Genomic DNA, 18,448 nt, shown 5'->3' with positions numbered 1-18,448 from the left:
AAAATCATCATAACTGTATAAGAACACAGATACGTCTAGTGTATTGCAGATGGAACTATCAAGTGTTGGTAATAGGCACATTATAAACAGATGGGCTAGATTATATACTCCTTTAATTTCTACCAACTTTACAAAAAAAGTTATAGAGCTCATAAGTTGAAAATAATTGTATTAATATATTATCACCTATAAATAAAGCACATTAACATTGATATGTAAAGCCATGATAGTCTGATCCTTTAATGTTTTATAAAATGCTTCACACAGCATAAACTCTTTATACTTGAATCCACATATCTTGAATCACACACCTTGGCCCATCACAGAATGTCAGGGATTGGAAGGGACCTCGAAAGATCATCCAGTCCAATCCCCCTGCTGGAGCAGGAACACCCAGATGAGGTTACACAGGAAGGTGTCCAGGCGGGTTTTGAATGTCTCCGGAGTAGGGAGGACTCCACAGCCCCCCTGGGCAGCCTGTTCAGTGCTCTGTCACCCTCACGGAGAAGAAGTTTCTTCTCATATTTAAGTGAAACCTCCTGTGTTCCAGTTTGAATCCGTTACCCCTTGTCCTACCATTGGCTCCATCCTCGTGACACTCACCCGTTACATATTTATAAACATTAATGAGGTCACCCCTCAGTCTCCTCCAAGCTCAAGAGACTCAATAGCTCCCTCAGCCTTTCCTCATAAGGGAGATGCTCCACTCCCTTCATCGTCTTCGTGGCTCTGCGCTGGACTCTCTCCAGCAGTTCCCTGTCCTTCTGGAACTGAGGGGCCCAGAACTGGACACAATATTCCAGATGTGGTCTCACCAGGGCAGGGTAGAGGGGAAGGAGAACCTCTCTCGACCTACTCACCACCCCCTTCTAATACACCCCAGGATGCCATTGGCCTTCCTGGCCACAAGGGCGCAGTGCTGGCTCACGGTCATCCTGCTGCCCACCAGGACCCCCAGGTCCCTTTCCCCTACACTGCTCTCCAACAAGTCATTCCCCAACTTATCCTGAAACTGTCCCCGTTCCATCGGGGTGAAGGAGGAGCGGAGCTGAAGCGGCGCAGGGCGGCGCAGCCACAGGTCGAGACCCGGCCGGTCCCGGTGCGCATGCGCAGGCGCCGGAGCCGACCGGAGCGGGGACGCGCAGTTCGTGCCGAGCACGAGCTCCCGTGGTGGGGGGTGGAGCGTGCAACGCCGGTTGCCCCGGTAAACGGCCGCCAGCGCCTGCGAGAGTCACGTGAGCGAGCCGCCGCCAATAGGAGCGCAGCGAGGGCGCTCGCGAGGCTTCGTTCTCCATGGCAACCATCGGCCCGTAGTCGGCCGCTGAGCTCCACCGCTCTCCGAACGCCGGTCAAGGGGCCGCCATGGTGAGTAGCGGAGCCCTCAGTGCTTCGTGGCGGAGGGTGGCGTCGCCGCCTGGCCGGCTTTGCGCCCCACCGTGGGGCAGAGCCGCGCCGAGCAGCGCCGTGGCCGTAAGGACGCTCTCCGGCTCGGCCGGCCCGGGGGCTGGGCAGGGAGCCGACGCGGGGGAGTCCTGTGAGGGAGAGGCGGCCCGTCGTCATGCGGGGACAGCTCCAGGGGGACTGCTGCTGCCGCCTGCCGCCCCGGGCATCCGTGCTACCTCTGGAGCGCTCTGCGGGGCCTGGGGGCTCTGCGGGATCTGATGCCCCAGTTGCTTAATGCGCTTGGAGATCACGAGTGGCTTTGGCCTGTGCTTATGGATTTCTTTGTTAGTTTAGTGTCCATTTGTAGATGCTCTCTGTGACATTTCAGCACTGGTGTAGGCACGTCTTCTTTTCCTGCTGTAATGAATAGAAGCTTTTCACCTGAAGAAAACCCAGCAACAGCGAAGAGACCATTAATTGGGCTTTTCATATGTTCTTGTGTTTGCAAGATGTGGGACTTTGGCAGACATTGGACTTGCAACCACCTTGTGAGAGCTTGTTTGATTTACTGCTGCTGCTGTCTGCTATGCTGCCTTTAATTTCCAACCAGTCAAGATCTGTGCTGAAGTTTTCAGTGTTGTCCATCCAGATATCACACTATTGTGTTTTCACTGGACCTACCTTGTGCAGCTGGATTAATAAGGACAAGGTGTTCAGATTAACTGTTTTGGCTGAGTTGCTACATTGCTGTCTCCAACATCAGCAATACTAACTCAGTACATTGAAGTAAATGAAACGGACTTCACCTTTGGTTGCATCAAGCTCTCCAGGGACTGGGAAACTCCCATTCATACCTGTTGTGCCTCCTTGTTACTTGTGCTACCTGCACAAGGAAGATTCATTCTAATGTAATTGGCCATGCCCGTACTCCTTCTTTTGAAATAGAGACATACATAGAAGGCTAGTTAGCCAGATCTAAAAGTGCTTCCTTCTTGACTTTTCCCTGGAATAGATGTTTCTGAGCAATAGGCTGTTGAGAAAACTAAAAATATCGCTTAAGATTATATGGGAAGTTTCAAGATTTTATATATAAACTAACGAAGAAACATAACCTACCGTGTGTTTTTGTCAGTGTATCTATGAAAGATACATCATTCAGCTACAATATACATGTGTACATGTAATACAAAGACAAATTTATCCGAGTAACTTCCTGTCCCCTACAGTCCTCCTGGCTCTGATCCTCTGATTGTCCCTCTCTCTGATTTTATGTGACTTTTTTGAGGGTACTGGTCACTTGAGGACTTACTTCCAAGTACTGGGGCTTTTAAAGGGGGAACATTTATGTGAAGTATATAGGGATTACACATATGAAAATATGGTTCTTTTTTAACATACCAGTTAATGTGATAAGCCAATGAAAGCAAGTACAGAAACCAGTCATAAGGCAAGTCTTTGCAACTCTTGTGCTTCTTTTTACTGATTTCAGTATATGTTTATCTTACATCCCTATCCGCAGGCAGAGCTAGGCCTTAATGAGCACCACCAGAATGAAGTGATCAACTACATGCGCTTTGCTCGTTTCAAGCGTGGCCTGTGTCTCAAAACAGTGGATTCTTGCTTTCAGGACCTTAAAGACAGCAGGTACTGGGGTGGGGTTCTGAGCAAGAATAAAGCAAAATATCATAGCAACAACAGCAGATTTAAATGCTTTATGGTGTAACTTTTGTCCGTTTACATTTGTATGTTCTTAGTGCGTAAGAAAGATGCGATAAGTTCCAAATGTTACAAGTCAAATCCTTTTAAAACTAAGTGGCTCAAATTCTTAGGAATTAACATAGATATCAACAGGATGACATTGCTACATATCTTGCATCTGATGTCTAAATTTGATGAAAGACGGTGGCAAAACTAATATTTGTGATTGCAATGTTTCCAAGAGAAGAGTTAAATACAGTAACTAATTAGTAGTGCTGTGGTCAATTAATAACTACTGCCAGTGAATGTTTTCAGAAGGACGTTGCATTTTATAAGTGATAACTGTTTAGTGAGGTCTCATAACAATGCAGAATTGTTACCTTTATCATACTTGACTCATCTTGACTGTTCTGTTTAGACTTGTCGAGGAGACCTTCACAGTCGATGAGGTGATAGACATGCTGGATGGACTGAGAACTGTTGTACACAGTGAAGTGGAGTCAGAGCTCATCAATACAACTTACACCAATGTTTTACTTCTGCGACAGCTCTTTTCACAGGCTGAGAAATGGTACCTTAAGTTACAGACAGACGTCTCTGAATTGGAGAATCGGTAATACATATTGGGCTTTATAAATGCCTTCAATAACTTTTAATCGTTGACTATTTGCATTCTAACCATAGAAAGCTGTTCTTTTATTATTTTATCGATGATAGATTAGTTTCAAATGTTCCATCTATAAAGTAACAAGACACACAATAATTTCAAATTTGTCAGGAGGATATTCTTATTGGTAATATTCTTGCTTGAATTAATCTGTTAAGAGCAGGTAATAAGACTTGATTTAAAAGCCTTTGTTGTCTGAGAAGATTGTATTTTGATCAAGGATGCTAAATCTTACAGTTCTAATGCATATACTGTGCCATTGTGTGACATGATCTGTTGCATTTAATGTATTTGCATAGGACCTCATTCTGTACTTCTAATGAGAATCTTGCATACAACAAAAAGCATAGCATCAGCCTGGAAAAATGTGCATTGTAGCATACCTATTTCGGTAAATAAATGCCTCTCTTCTTTTTTTTTTTTTTCAAGAGAGTTGTTGGAACAGGTTGCTGAGTTTGAAAAGTCAGAATTTACAGCTTCGAACAAGAAGGTAGAGTTGTATTTTAATAAAATCATGTGAAGTCATGACAGATGTTTAAAATACTTAGTACTGACTCTTTGTTCCTAAGAGAAAAACAAAACAAAAAAATCCACCCTTTTTTCAAAGAAATATTTGGAAGTCTCTAAAAAATACCATTTTACAATTTGGCACCAAGGCTCACATGGAATTGCCTTGACTGTTTCTGGATAGTGGCTCTGTATACGCAGGGCATGTCTTGTAATCCTCATCCCAAAGTCAGCTAGACCAGGGATGTGCTGGAGCATCTGCTTTTGGGTTCCTTTCTCACTGGAACTGGAATAAGACTAGGACATTCATTTGTCCCAACGTGGAGTCAAGAGCTGAGAAGATTCCACAATACAGATACGAGTCTAGCTTATCTTGTGTGATAATGGTTGCACCTTATTTCTTCATAGCTTAAATATATATGTAGTTAATATATATTACATTTGAATACTTAAAATAAGGAAATAATTTGGAGCTGTGAAAATATTTTTACTCTTGCAATTTATTTTTTTTTTTTCCTTACTCTTTTGTCTTTTGGTTGCTGCAGCATCAGTAGTCTTTTGTAAATTCAAGTTTGCAATCATTTTATGTCTCTATGCAGTATTTTTGTTTAGCTGAAAGTGAAGTATATAACTTAGGAGCCAAGCTACCAGTAAAAGATGAACTTGAAATAAAAGGTCATTCATTTCTTTTACAAAAGAAAGCTGAATTGACTGACAATAGTTATTTTACAGACTAAAGAAGTACTTTTATTCTTCTTAGAAATCTATATAATTTAGTTTTTTAACCTTTATTATTTCTTTAGCCGAGTACAGATCTCATTAAACCAAAACTAGCTCCGTTAAATGAAGGTGGGTCAGAGCTGCTAAACAAGGTAAGAACTTGTCTGTTCATGCAGCTGTGTTTAATGACCACTCTGCTTATTCAACTGAACTGGGTAGCTGTACGGTAATATTTGTATAAAATGCCCATCAGTATATAGACATCAAGTTAATATACCCCAGAATGTAAAGTAAATTGTTAATAAATATTGTAAAGCATCTTGAATTTATTGTGTGGTTATGGTCTCTAACATGTATTGCGATGCTGACCTTCCTTTTGGAAAGATATTCTGGCCTTTGTAATTATTTATTTTTCCATTTAATGAGGTAAATGAGTAGAAACCAGTATTAGGTTTATTCCGTGCAGCTGGGTGGCTTTCCAACAAGGAAGTAAAATATGTAGCTGGCTGAAATTATTAGGTTATTGAACATTTTCTGTATCACTTGGAGTCAATCCTGTTCCATTTGATCTTTTTTCTTTTGTTAGTTCATTAAATTCCTCCTAAAGAAACGGATGCTTAAGGAATTTGGAATTTACTAGTTTTGAAAACATCTGATTTCCCACTTGCTAAAGATTTTCATAATTACAAAACACATTCTAGTATTTAATGTTATCAATAGTTTTTATTAGGTAGTTCCAGTTTAGTTCAAGTGAACTCTTGAAATGCCACACTTCATTCCATACAGTTTTAAGTTATGGGCAGCCAAGATATTTAGTGAGGAGTTTTCTGTCTCCTAGCCTGCATTACCAAAGTGATCTGTCAAGTACAGTGTCTGAATCAAATTGTTGTTACCCATTAAGATAATTAAAGCATTTAAGAATTCAGACTTGTATTTTACTTACGGATTGTAGAATCATAGAATCATTTCATTTGGAAGAGACCATCAGGATCATCAAGTCCAGCCATAACCTAACTGGATCAATGTAGTTCTCTTTCAAAAATAAATTCAAAATCTGTTTCATAACAGTTTTTGTTGAATATGTTTGTCTGATATCTTCCATTCCTCAAAAAGAATTCATAGTTTATATGGTGAATTTTCTCTGACTGACAAAGCGTGGGTATTTCCTGTGACAAAGAACATGATTTGCAGTAACCTGGTATTTGTCTCTTTTAAACAGGAGCTGTAAATAAATTTTTACTTGCCTGTTGATTGAAAATACAGATGATAAGCAGCAATGAAATTTGCGTCTTGGAACATATTTTTCTTTATCATGAATCTTGAAACTAACAGAATACTGAGCTCACTAATATCAATTCAGTAAAGCATGTGCCAAATTTAAGTGAACAGTCCTATGTATTGCAGTAGAATTGGAGACTTAAATTTATTGCTGATTGAGGCAGAAAATGCAACAGATATATGGATTACTGATTTCTTATGTAGGCCATTTTTAAAGCATTTAGAAGCTTGTTTGCTTTCCTAAGCTATGAAGCATATTTTCTTGCTTGAAACATTTGGAAAATTCAAAATAGCAGAGGAGTGTTCACAAACTTTTTCTTGTTTTAACTCAAAGACAGTTGCTTGTCTCCAAGAAGAAAATGAAAAATTGAGGACCAGACTCAAGACCGTAGAAACACAGGTAAATTCTCTGTAAGTTTGGATACGTAATGCTGTTTACATATTTTTAAATGTCTAAATAAGAATCCCATGGTTATTGTGTTTTCAGTTAAAATGTTTCTGAGGTTTTACGGTTTCAATGTATCACAGGCTACAGCTGTACTAGATGAAAAGTCCAAACTAGAGAAGTCACTGAAGGATTTACAGATGATCATAGGAGATCAAAAGGTAAATATCGTTAAGATTTCTCCCCCACCCCTGTTTAGCACAACTGTTGCCTGTACCTCTAAAAAGTTGGTCTGTGTGGTGTGTTTCTTTTCTGGCAAATATAAATGTTCCAGTTAGTGTCATCATATTCCTGCTGATGTTGTCATAGTCCTGCTAGAATGTCAGTCAGCAGATAATCAAGAATATTACTTGATTTTATGACACTTATTTTGTGTCACATAGACCATGATAAATTATTATCAGAAAGTATTATTCCAGGTACTATCAGCAAGTAGTATTCCAGATTTCATATTCTCTGGGATGATTTTTATATTAACAGATCATTTATTGTGTTTTGTTTCTTCCTGTTTATTAATGAAAGAATGATATCTGACCTGCCTTTTATAGCAACAACAAAACACTAATTCTTTTAAGCCTTTGTTACACTTGATATTGACATGGGCAAGCCAGACTTGCTGCTGCTTCTCACTTCAGAGTTTAAAAACCTAAATACCTTATATGTAAGTGTCCAGTGTCCTCTATTCTTAAACATCAGCTGAAATTTTGTTACAAATGTCAGTGATTGTGGGTCAGATGACATTAAAAAAATGTTTTATTTTTTGTAGTTCTACCCATATCAGCATACTGTCAAAATGGTTCACTGTTTGCTACTTAAGATTCTTAATCTTTTTTGTAAATGAGGATTCAAACATGGTGAGTTGCTGCCATAGAAAAAAAAATCAAAAAAATGTAAGAAGCTAGAAGTCATGCAGGTTGACACAGATAAATCTGTATAGGTGACCTTAGTATTTTTTTAAGTTTGTACATTTATTTTTGTCAATAATTACAATTTTCTAAAGTTTATTCATGTGTGATTGTTTCTTAAATGCAGAACATTTCAGTTCAAACTCTTACCAAACTAGAAGACTTTAATCCCATTATTTTGACAAACTGACTTTTAAAAATTCCTTCAGTCTTTATAGATTTATAAGTAAAGTTCAATATCATAAAACATTTCCACTTTTCATAGTTTAATCCTGATTTCTTTTTATTTTGCTTTCTGTCTGCTTTATGGTATGTACTTTCTTAATATGTTACTATTTTATCCAATAACTTTTAAAATCTGTATTTAGTAATATTATTTAATAGGTAACTTGATTTATCAGTTATAGCAAATGCTTTCTTTATCTGTTTTGTTAAGCCTCAAATTATTAAAGGTTTAAAATATTAAATGGGTTTATTAAATCCTGAGTATTACTGTTTATAGTTTGAAAAGACTGGAACCAATTCTCATCCTACTTTTCTGGTTAAACATGAATAAGCCTCAATGTCAGGGCTGCTATATATCTTCCGTTTTCATGTCCTAATTTGCTCTCCATAATCTATCACTTTCTTCTCCAGCTCTTAGATTTTCTATTTACAGGCATATATATGTTGTTGAAACCAGCAAGTAGATATAGAGTTGAGACATACTACTTTATTTAGTCAATTAAAGAATTAGTTATTTGGAGAAAATGCTAAACTTCAGCTGATTTCACTACATATTTTCGTAGGATGGGTGTCAATAAAATGGTATGAACCCAGTTGCACATTAAAGCAGTAGTATTCAAACTCTGGACAAATAAATGACTGCCAAACCACAGTGGTTCTTAAGGACCAACTCTTAGCTCCGCAGCTTTCTACCTTTGTGGTTTCTGTTGTTTGTTTGTTTTAAAATAGTTCAGTATGGGTCCACATACCAGATATCAACCGTGGTTTGGGAGTAACTGCTTTGTTGGATCAATTTAAATTGAGCATTTAGAATTTCTACATAATTGATTTATGTCACAGGTTAGAAAAATTCTAACCAGAAAAATCACTGTCTATTCTGATCTGAAACATTATACAATGTAGTGGTTTTCAGCATTGCAGCTTTGGACTATGTCTCAAAGTTAAAAATAAGCTTTTCTTCTGTACAGGTGCTATTATCAAGTGGTTGCCTATGCTTAAATCTTACCTTCCACATAGAAGAAGGAGCAGAGCTTCCTTAGTTTTAGATTTTTGTTCCTTTTAAGGCAATGCTGGTTTAGCCTCTTCCTGAGTCAATATATTACTTTGGAGAGTTTGAACTTGAGCTTTTAAACGTGAGAGGGGTTTTTTTTAAATGGAAACTGAACTGGTGTCCAGAAGACTTTGGGTTGTTTCTTCTTACAAGTAAACAGGCCAGTTGCTTCACAAGCAACTGTGTAGGCTCATTTTGTAATGCATCTGAGAACAGTGCAATATCCATGCTGGAAACAGTGTTGATAATACAGGGATGTTCTAGTTATTGCTGAGCAGGGCTTACACAGAGTCAAGGCCTTTGGCAGCTCCCCATACTGCCCCACCAGCGAGTAGGCTGAGAGTGCACAAAAAGTTGGGAGGGGACACAGCTGGGATAGCTGACCCCAGCTGACCAAAGTGATATTCCAGATCATATAACATCATGCTCAGTATATAAAGCTGGGGAAGTAGAAGGAAGTGGGGGCATTCAGAGTGATGGCGTTTGTCTTCCAAGTAAGGGTTATGCGTGATGGAGCCCGGCTTTCCTGGGCATGGCTAACACCTGTCTGCCCATGGAAAGTCATGAATTAATCCCTTGTTTTGCTTTGCTTGTGTCTGAAGCTTTTGCTTTACCTGTTAAAATGTCTTTATCTCAACCCATGAGTTTTCTCACTTTTCTGATTCTCTCCCTCATCCCACTGGAGTAAGTGAGCAGCTGTGTAGTGGTTAGTTGCCAATTAAAGTTAAACTGTAACAGGTTTACAGGAATAGCATGAACATAACTATTAAAAATTGAGATGTACCCACTTTATCTGGAATTTTGCACTTGACATTTTGAATATTCTCTTGCATTTGACATATTTTAAATATTCTTTTAAAGGCTAATGCAAACCAGGATATCACTGAACTGGAGAATAAAGTGGCAGCTTTGAAATGCCAATTTGAGAAGACTTTGAATGACTCTACTGCAAACCAAAAATTCTTGGAAGAGGACTTGGTGACAACAAAACATGACCTGCTTAAGGTTCAGGATCAACTATCATTAGCTGAAAAGGTTAGCATTTTGTTATAATATATAGATGAAATCCTTACTCACAGTTTAACTGATTAGTAATTTAACAAGCTTACGCTACAGGACGCGGAGTTTACTGGGTCACACTTCTACCAGTGCGTTTTTGTTATTTCAGTGGAAAAACACATTATATGTAAACCAACAAAAACACAACTAACTGCGTGATTATAACTGGATGAATACTTTAAAATTGCCCATTTGTCTGCATAGAAATTTTTGAATGAAAAAGTGTATTCCTAGTCTTCAGAAGACTTTTAGCCTAATTTCACTGAACAACAAAGCTTGTCTTTCCCAGTAATATCATTTGAATCTACTAGCTGACTCCATCTAAATGTGAATAAGTTAGAGAAACTACTGTTCTGAAATTTGAGGAGGAAAGGAAAGTCACCTTTTTTAAAATGTGTATTAGCCTGGTTTTCATATATGCAAATAATGTGTTGGTATTGTTATTATGTAGGAATTAGAGAAGAAATTTCAGCAAACAGCTGCCTACCGCAACATGAGAGAGCTTCTCTCTAAGAAGAATGAACAGATAAAGGATCTACGTAGAAAGCTTTCCAAGTAAGTGGTGCTGCTCTGTCTGTCCAAATGGGATCCTTGTCTGGATCCATGCTCTGCTCCCATTTTGTTTTTATTAGTGTGAAGCTGTCTCTAAAACAGACTATACATTTTCCCTTAGAAAGAATTTCTAGCAGGCCATTCTCTGATTTTTGACAATCCAATCCTTTTAATGGATGCCAGAATGGGACTGGTGTGTGCAACAACTACTGTGTAGCAAGTAAGGAGAGAGTTTAGTAAGGAGAGGATACAAAATATTAATGGGTGCAGTAGATAAGCCCCCAGGTGCTACACACAGAGGTACAGATGGGAGATGCACCAGATGCTTTGACAGTGACTGTATTTCTTCCACACTTTTTTGTGGGAATGAGAGGTCCTCAGTATGTAAGCGGGGCGAGGCCTGTATGGAGTAAAGAAAGATGCACCCTGGCCATTATATTGTGTAGAAGAACCATTCTGCAAAAGGCAGGTGAGCTTTGGCAACATGGATTCCTCAGACCTATGCTGTAGGACAGAGGCGGAACTTAAAACTTCTATTTAAATTTCTGTCTGTATTTTGAGATTTGTGGGTAGGTTCCTGGTCATTCCCTTATTCTACTATTTGCTAAACTGGACAATTTTAAAAGGAGAAAATAGTCTAAAAAGTATATACATTTGTCTATGCGCTGAGTCATACTGTGAGCCTTGACAGGAATGCATCACTAGTGGGAGTAATGTACTACTTGGATTTCATATTCTTTAGAGACAAAATGTCTCCTGGATATTTTCTACTCTGTTTTAATTATTTCTGTTTTGTTTTCTTTTCTAATCCTCAGATATGAGCCAGAGGACTAAAACACCAAGAACATCAGAAACTGCCATAGAAAGAAAATGTAGACTGGTATTATTTTTCAATAATTTTTCTTTTGAATGGTATATTTTTTGCTTCTAGTGCTAAAAATAACTTTTTATTAAGATGCTGAAACTCTTAACTGACTTCCTTATAACTTAGAGATGTTAGTTTCTATAGTCATGTTTTTAATTGTTAAACATTATCATTACTTGAGCAAACAGGAACTTACTGAAGAACTAGGACCATTCTCTACAAAGAAAGGAGTTTATTTTTGTTAAGAAAAGAAAAAAAGAAAAAAAAAGCATTAGACTTTTTTGATGTCTCTGAGGTGGAAACTCCAGTTGTTGCTTTTTTATAGTTACTGTGGCCATGAAGTGGCATTATATATGAAAATTGCATCAGTGGAGATAAAAGTAGAAAAAAAAAATAGAAACATACTGATTATCTAATGTTACTTCACACTGGACATCTCATATCTCAGAAAAATGTGGTCAGTTACATGTTGCTAGATGGTGTTCATTAGATAGTGAGGTAAATATGCTTTATAGCAGAAGCACTGGACCCTTTCAAATAAAGCCACTAATTGGAGTTATACCTTTTTATTTGAATTTATTTGAAACAAATTTGAGTATCAGAATACAGATTCTGCTTTTGCCAGTATTATTAACATTAAGATGATAATCTGAAAAAGCATAAGGAAGTTGCCAATGGAGCATCTTCCTTGGGAAATGAGTTATTTCAGATGTTTTCATCTCCTTTCTTATTGTAACCTCACCAGAAAACAACTTCTCTCAAGTCTTTTGCTTGTAATCATCTGCCTTGCATTTATCTGGAAGCCTCTTAATAGTGCATTCTACTTGTTCATCTGTCACTGTCCATGTAATATGTTGTATTTTACTCCAAATAAAACCATTAAGTTTTCAAACACTTGATGTTTAAGGAGCCTGATTTTTATAGGAGTGTTTTGTGTAGCTCATTTTTTTTAAATATGTGTAGAAAGTAGTGGCAGATCAATGAAGAATCTTGCCAGAAATGCAGGCATTTAAGTTACAGATTGGTGCCCAAAGCCACACCACATCAAACAGCTGTGAAAAAGTGTACTAGTGGCAGGGCTGGGAAAAAGCTGCTCTGTGTGTGCTACAGACACTGGCATTTAACAGTGCTCATCTCTGGAACTGCTTGAACTGAAATTGAATATTTTTTCTCATTCATTCTCAAATAGGCAAAGCTGTTAAAATTGCTCAAGCAGTGATTTCTCAGTCATATCTGCCATACCTCTGCAGTCTGTATGTTCTTTTGTTGTCCTTTTCCCCCCATTGACTAAGCAAGATTGGTCTGGGTTAAAGTATCTGTGTCTGTAGCACAATATTGCTGTAGCACAACAGCAGGGCTCTATGGTGTGACATACTCTTCGTGCAGAGTCAGTTAAATTCATGAAAGGTATCGTTTTGCCCCTTGTACAGTCACTAAAATGTTAAGTTCTTTATAAGGATGTACCAAAGAGCTTTCTGGCATGTGTTTGCTTAGAGCAGTTACATTGACACCAACAGGAGTATTTGTCTGGTTGAATATTGTGGTTTTCATCATAATGAAACTCATTTTAATGAGATCAGTTACTGTGTCTAAAATGGCAGGTAAAGGGCGAAGATGGATGGAGAATCCATGACTTATGCTGTTTTTTTAAAATTTCTGATAAATCTTTTGTCTGTTGACTTAGCTAGAATATTGTCTCTGTGATAGGTCTTCATGATCTGCTTAGAGACCATTTCAACAACAAAGCATACTCTCAACCTCAGAATATGGATAATTCTCAATGAAATAAGTTGGCTATAGGAAAGCATGGTTACAGACCTTTTTATTCTTCAAGCGAGTAAGGTAATTCAATTCTGCACTGCACAGTTCTCTACAAGAAACACTGACTTTGATGGCCTGTCTTGCAGATTGCCAGTTTAGTGAGTATAAGATCAGTGTGATGCTGTCATTGGTTTGTGTTGCACACTGGCTAAGGTAAAGGTCTTGTGTGGAGCTCTTGAGGAAAAATCCATCATCTGTCAAAGGTGATGTACCTGTCAAAGATGATGTACCTGTCAGAGAAGACCTGGAGCATTATACAACAGCAGTTCTCCTTTTATTGAGATAGGTACAATGTTTTGAAGAGGGAGATGACATCTGAACCTCTCCTGATTGTGTCTGATGTTTCTAAAACTTCACTTCTTTCTCTGAAGTGTAAATTCTCATACTGCTTTTACCAGCCTTTGTTTTCCAGAAGTTCATTATACTGCTCAAATAGACATCATCCATTTTTTTCCACTTCAGCTATTCCTTAGTTATGCCTGAAAGGAATGTTTAAACAGCAAATTTCTCTATAACTGGCTGATCTGCAGGAATCAAATCTCTTTCAAGATGGGTGAGTTTTGTTTCTTTTTGTTGCTTGCAAACTGAAGCAGGTTTTCTATGGAAATGAAATACAGGCAGCTCAGCTTCATTAGTGTTGGCTCAGACAACTTTCAGACAACCCTATGTTGTAACCATGACTTGAATTCAGCAGTTGGCCATTAATAAATGAGCCCACAGTGCTGCATGCTGCCTTCTTAATGAGACAGTATATTACCTGATGTTCTGTAACTGTTCATGAAGTACTCCTTAATCTATTTTTCTCTTGTAGATAGTAGCCATCTTCTTTTACTGTCCTAAGATGAATACTAATATGTAGCACTTAAATTGCAAGTGCTCCTCAGTATTTGATAGATCAACGTAAGGACAGCTGCAATTTGGACATTTCTCACATACCTTGCTTTTGGGAAGCTCACAGTCATCTGTCAGGGACTTAGATTTCAATCCAGCTAAAAAGTTCTTAAGATTCCTCAGTTTGATTTCCCTCTTCTGGCATTAGCAAGGACTGTTCTTGGCTTCTGCATGATGCCAAATGCTGCCAGATCACAGTCAAATTGATTCTTACTGCCTCAGGAAATATGAAATATGAGTCATCTTGGGATGTCAGGTTGGTGAATGGATCAAGCTTAAAAAGTTTGAGCCATTCTAGGAGGCCAGGCCTTTTATAACACATTAAAAAACTATTTTATGTAATCTGAAGGTAAGTTTGTATGTGAGCAAGTGAGAATTATTATCGTAATTATTATTGTAAATGTTTCCAACTGACTTCGAACAGAGAATATGTCCATGGAGTTATACTATGACTGTTCATTTTACAATGTCCCAGTGAAAGCACTGGCTCAGGATTCTTGCCCTGCTCTGGCCACGTATAGGACTCTTGCTGAAGGCACCTACCTCTGCCTTCCTTATAGTCTCCTCTCAGACATACCCTGAAACGTTAGGCGGTCTATTTGGACTCAACTCTTCTCCAGATAAAGGTGGGTAGATGCATGTCACTCTGTTTCAGCAGTCTTAATATCTAGAGATTTTGGGGTTTTTTATTATTTTTTAATTATTGCTTTTAGGAACTTGTTAATGTAGTGTCTTGGAGTGTCTAAGTAATGGTGATGCTGAGTGGTTGGTGCAGGACTCTGCCAGGGCAGCTCACAACCGACAGCTGCTGGTGAACAGGAGCGCTGCCTGGAGACCTCCCCAAACTGCAGGCAAGCTTCAACCGAGAAAAAGCATGAACAGACAGAAGACAAGGAGAAGAAGCGACTGAATAGGCCAAGTATCCTTTTGATTTTAGTGAGGTGCCACTTTGTGGCTCTTTTGCTTTACATGGGCCAGTTCTGAGGTCTGGGTGAGCTGGGTGCAATTCTGTGAATCAGAACGGCGTTGAGTGCACCTTCGTGGAGGGAGTACCCTAAAAAACACACAGTCAGAAGGTGGCTCTAAAGAAAAGCAAGGAAAATAAAAAGGACTTTTCTCAGGCATGCTTCTTTTGGGGAGACTGAGGTAACGCACAACAGTTTTAAGGGTGATTAAGGGGCTAGGTATGACTTCAGGATACAGACTTCAAAGGCATCATCTACAGTTTGGAACTAAGCAGCAAGTAGTAATGATGAGCTGGAAGGAATAATTGCAATCCCCATAACTGCTTTTAGAATTAACTGTAATCTCCAATGACATGTAGAGCAGTTACCCAACAGTTGTCATGGCCTGTGAGTTGTCAAAGGTCTTGAAATCCAGCTGGATTCTTTCTTTCTCCTAAATTAAGGAAACATGGAGGTTAGAGTAGCAGCTATGAACAATGAATCCAAACAGAGAAATTGTATGTGAGAGCTGCAGCTCTCTTGGCTGTATATCTGCTTCCCTTGATAGCATTACTAAACATTTGCAGAGGCTGTAGAGACTCCTCCATCACTTCCCTTTGGTAATCATCTAATAAGCTAACAGCCAGCATGTTTCCCTTTGGAAAGGAGTGCCTCCTGGAATGGCAGATGCTAAACACTAGAGCTGGCCCCTGCTGGCACTGTCCTCTTCCCACATACCTGGTTCATCAAGGAAAGCCCAGAGGGTTTACCTTTAAATCTAGACGTTATAGTTCTACATGCTGGATGTAGCATAATAAAGTCCAGGCTACCTGGTGGAATAATCTAGGAGTTGTCTCTATTGGATTTCTTCCACTGCTGTTTGTTATTCCTTCCTCCCTTTTTTACATCTCTTTTGGCAATGTATCTGTTAAGCTTCTCTCCCACCTTCAAATCAAGGTCCCCAACCTGTTGCTAGGACTCCAGACTCCCTTTTTGTTTGTGTTTTAAGTAGCAGGGAGAAGCACTTGGCTTCTTACTGTGCTGCTGTCAAGAGATGCCAGCCCAGGATTTTCAAGTCGGTACATTCACCTAAGTGCTTCCAATTTTGCTTCAATGAGAAATGGGATTCTCTGCTTTGTTTAACACCTTCTGATTAGGTTTACATGGGGCAGTTCTCATGCTGTCCCATCAGTCCCTGGCTTGCTGAGGAGCTGAATCCCCACCTTTTCTCACCCACTTCCCCCAAACCCCACACTATCAAATTTCTTAGGTATTTCTCACTATTATTCCTTTAGCATGAGCAGTGAAATAATCAAAAGTTCTTGCATGTGTCTACTAGAGGCGTATGTTTGTCCCCGAAGTCTTCCCCAGCTCAAATGAAGGAAGTTCAAAGGAGATAAGATCTTGAATAGCATTGGAAATAGCATATTGACTATCTCTGGTATGTGTGGAAAGTCTTGCAGCAAGAGTTCATGACTGTTATCTGCATAAATACCTTTAAATATATTTAAAGCCTGTCTCTTAGGAAGCCACTGGATGGCGGGCACTCTGCTGTGTGCCTGTGTGCATGACTGCCTTGAAAAAAAACTCATAGTCATTTGTGATCCAAGCTGCTTAGGAGACTGACATTTGTGAGACAGGCAAGGATGCATTTAATTGCATCTGAACTTCACAATCTGGCCTGAGCCAAGTCGAGGACACTCCACCTGCACAGTATTCCCAGTCCATTAGTAAACTAGTTTGAAATGTAATGGGAGGGAGGTATAGAGCCAAGGAAATGTTTCACTTGATTATGCTCATCAGTAGCAACAATCTATTCACACAGAAGCACCCCAAGTGCTAGTGATGTGCTATTTTTTAAGGCTGTCCTGCCTGTGAGTTATTAAATGCTGTAAGTTATTTATAATCATCATTTATAATAAATATCACAGGCAGTGATGGACATTTAACTTTTTAATAACTTGCAAAAGTGTTTGTCATGTGGGATAGTTAATGTATCTGTAGTTTTTGAGTGTGTGTCCTTCAGTTTAATGGTTTATGGATCTAAAATTACCTTGGATTTTTCCTTCCAGCAGAATTCAAGGTTACCATATTTCCAGGGCTAGCTGGCATGTTGCAGTTCTGCAGGCAAAACAAGAACTGCAAGGATGTTGCAGAAGACCATGAGCTCTCTCAAAACCACATGCTGGGAGGATTTGGCAAACCCTGATGTTTTCCGATGACAACCTCAATTTCTAGCAGTGCTAAAACACACCATGAAGAATGAATTTGCTTATGGGAGATGCATAAACCTCTTGCAGTCACCTGTTCTAGCATGCAAAAAAAGTGGTGTCCTGCTTTGTGACTTTGTTACTACAAGTGGATGGTCAGCAAGTCCACCAGAGTGGTTCTGCTGGTCTCAACAACACTGCATGATATACGCTGCAGTTTGGGCTCATGTCCAAAGGCCCCATAGCAGGGGTTCTCACCTGTACCCGCAGCTGCATGCCTCAGCTCTGCCAGTAACCGATGGGATGCTGGAACAGCACTCAGAGCGCTGGCAGGGAGCAAATTGCTGGTGCTGGAGGAATGAGACTGATGGCAGCTGAGCGAGTCTTATTTGTAAAACAGACCTGAAAGGTGCCCTGTCCTGGTGTGGCAGGAGGCTGAGTCCTTGGACTTCTTCAGTCCCATTTTATTGTTACGGATACTACTGGTAGCCTCCTTCACCAGGAGACTTGTCTGAAGTGGTTGAGCTCAATGTCTACCTTGGCAAGGGGCCCAAGCACACAGGGTTCATGTCCAGACCTCGTATCCCACAGTGTGGTCAGATGACCCAAAGGTCTCCTAGGTCCTTCTGCCTTTACAATGGTCCATAGGCACCTTTTCCCAGTGGCCTTTGTATATAGTTGGTCCCTGCTACTTAAAAGTATTTTAAAATGGCAGCCGCCTCAGAGAAATTCATCTGCAGCAGTGAGGTTTGAGCACAAAGGTAAGTGAAAAGAGACTGGGCCATTTCACAGTCTCACACACCCAGAGCACATGGAGGGAGAGTGGTATTCCTGGAGCCTCAAACTTGAGCGTTGTACTCAGGGCTGGAGCAGGCGGAGGACCTGCATGCCTGATGAGGACTGTTTCAGGCCTGGTTGGGCTGAGCACCAGGGTGCAAGTGATGCAATGCCCAAGAACATGTTTAGGGCAAGGGACACTGGGAATAAAAACCAGCTCTGACAGCTACTAACCTTAGTCTTAATGGTGTGGGAACCCCATCACTGTGCTTTCAAATCCAAGCTGGTGCCTCACACATGCAAATGCCACCCCCAGGGAAGAGAGCCCTGTGGGTGAAGAGTTCTGCATTCCCAAAACCAAGCTGCAGCCCCAGTGTTATTTCCTCCCTGTGTCAAGTCAGCATGTGAGCTGACAAAAATTCCTGGGCTTACATCCTTCCCAGAAATGCC

General features: G+C 39.7%; 1 protein-coding gene across 1 annotated transcript; it reads left to right on the top strand.

The window, feature by feature from the left end:
* The first annotated feature begins 1,297 nt into the window (after positions 1–1,297).
* On the top strand, positions 1,298–11,415 carry LZTFL1 (leucine zipper transcription factor like 1). The gene is made up of 10 exons (XM_080340401.1): positions 1,298–1,365; positions 2,903–3,027; positions 3,500–3,694; positions 4,178–4,238; positions 5,059–5,127; positions 6,588–6,653; positions 6,782–6,859; positions 9,741–9,914; positions 10,390–10,493; positions 11,306–11,415. The coding sequence occupies exons 1-10, from the start codon at positions 1,363–1,365 to the stop codon at positions 11,322–11,324; spliced, it is 894 nt and encodes a 297-aa protein (XP_080196527.1). The 5' UTR covers positions 1,298–1,362; the 3' UTR covers positions 11,325–11,415.
* Positions 11,416–18,448: the final 7,033 nt, after the last annotated feature.

This window comes from Nesoenas mayeri (assembly GCF_963082525.1).
Source record: "Nesoenas mayeri genome assembly, chromosome: 2".
Lineage (NCBI taxonomy): Eukaryota > Metazoa > Chordata > Aves > Columbiformes > Columbidae > Nesoenas > Nesoenas mayeri.
The sequence above is the reverse complement of the archived record's forward strand: the minus strand, read 5'-3'. Positions and strand labels throughout refer to the sequence as shown.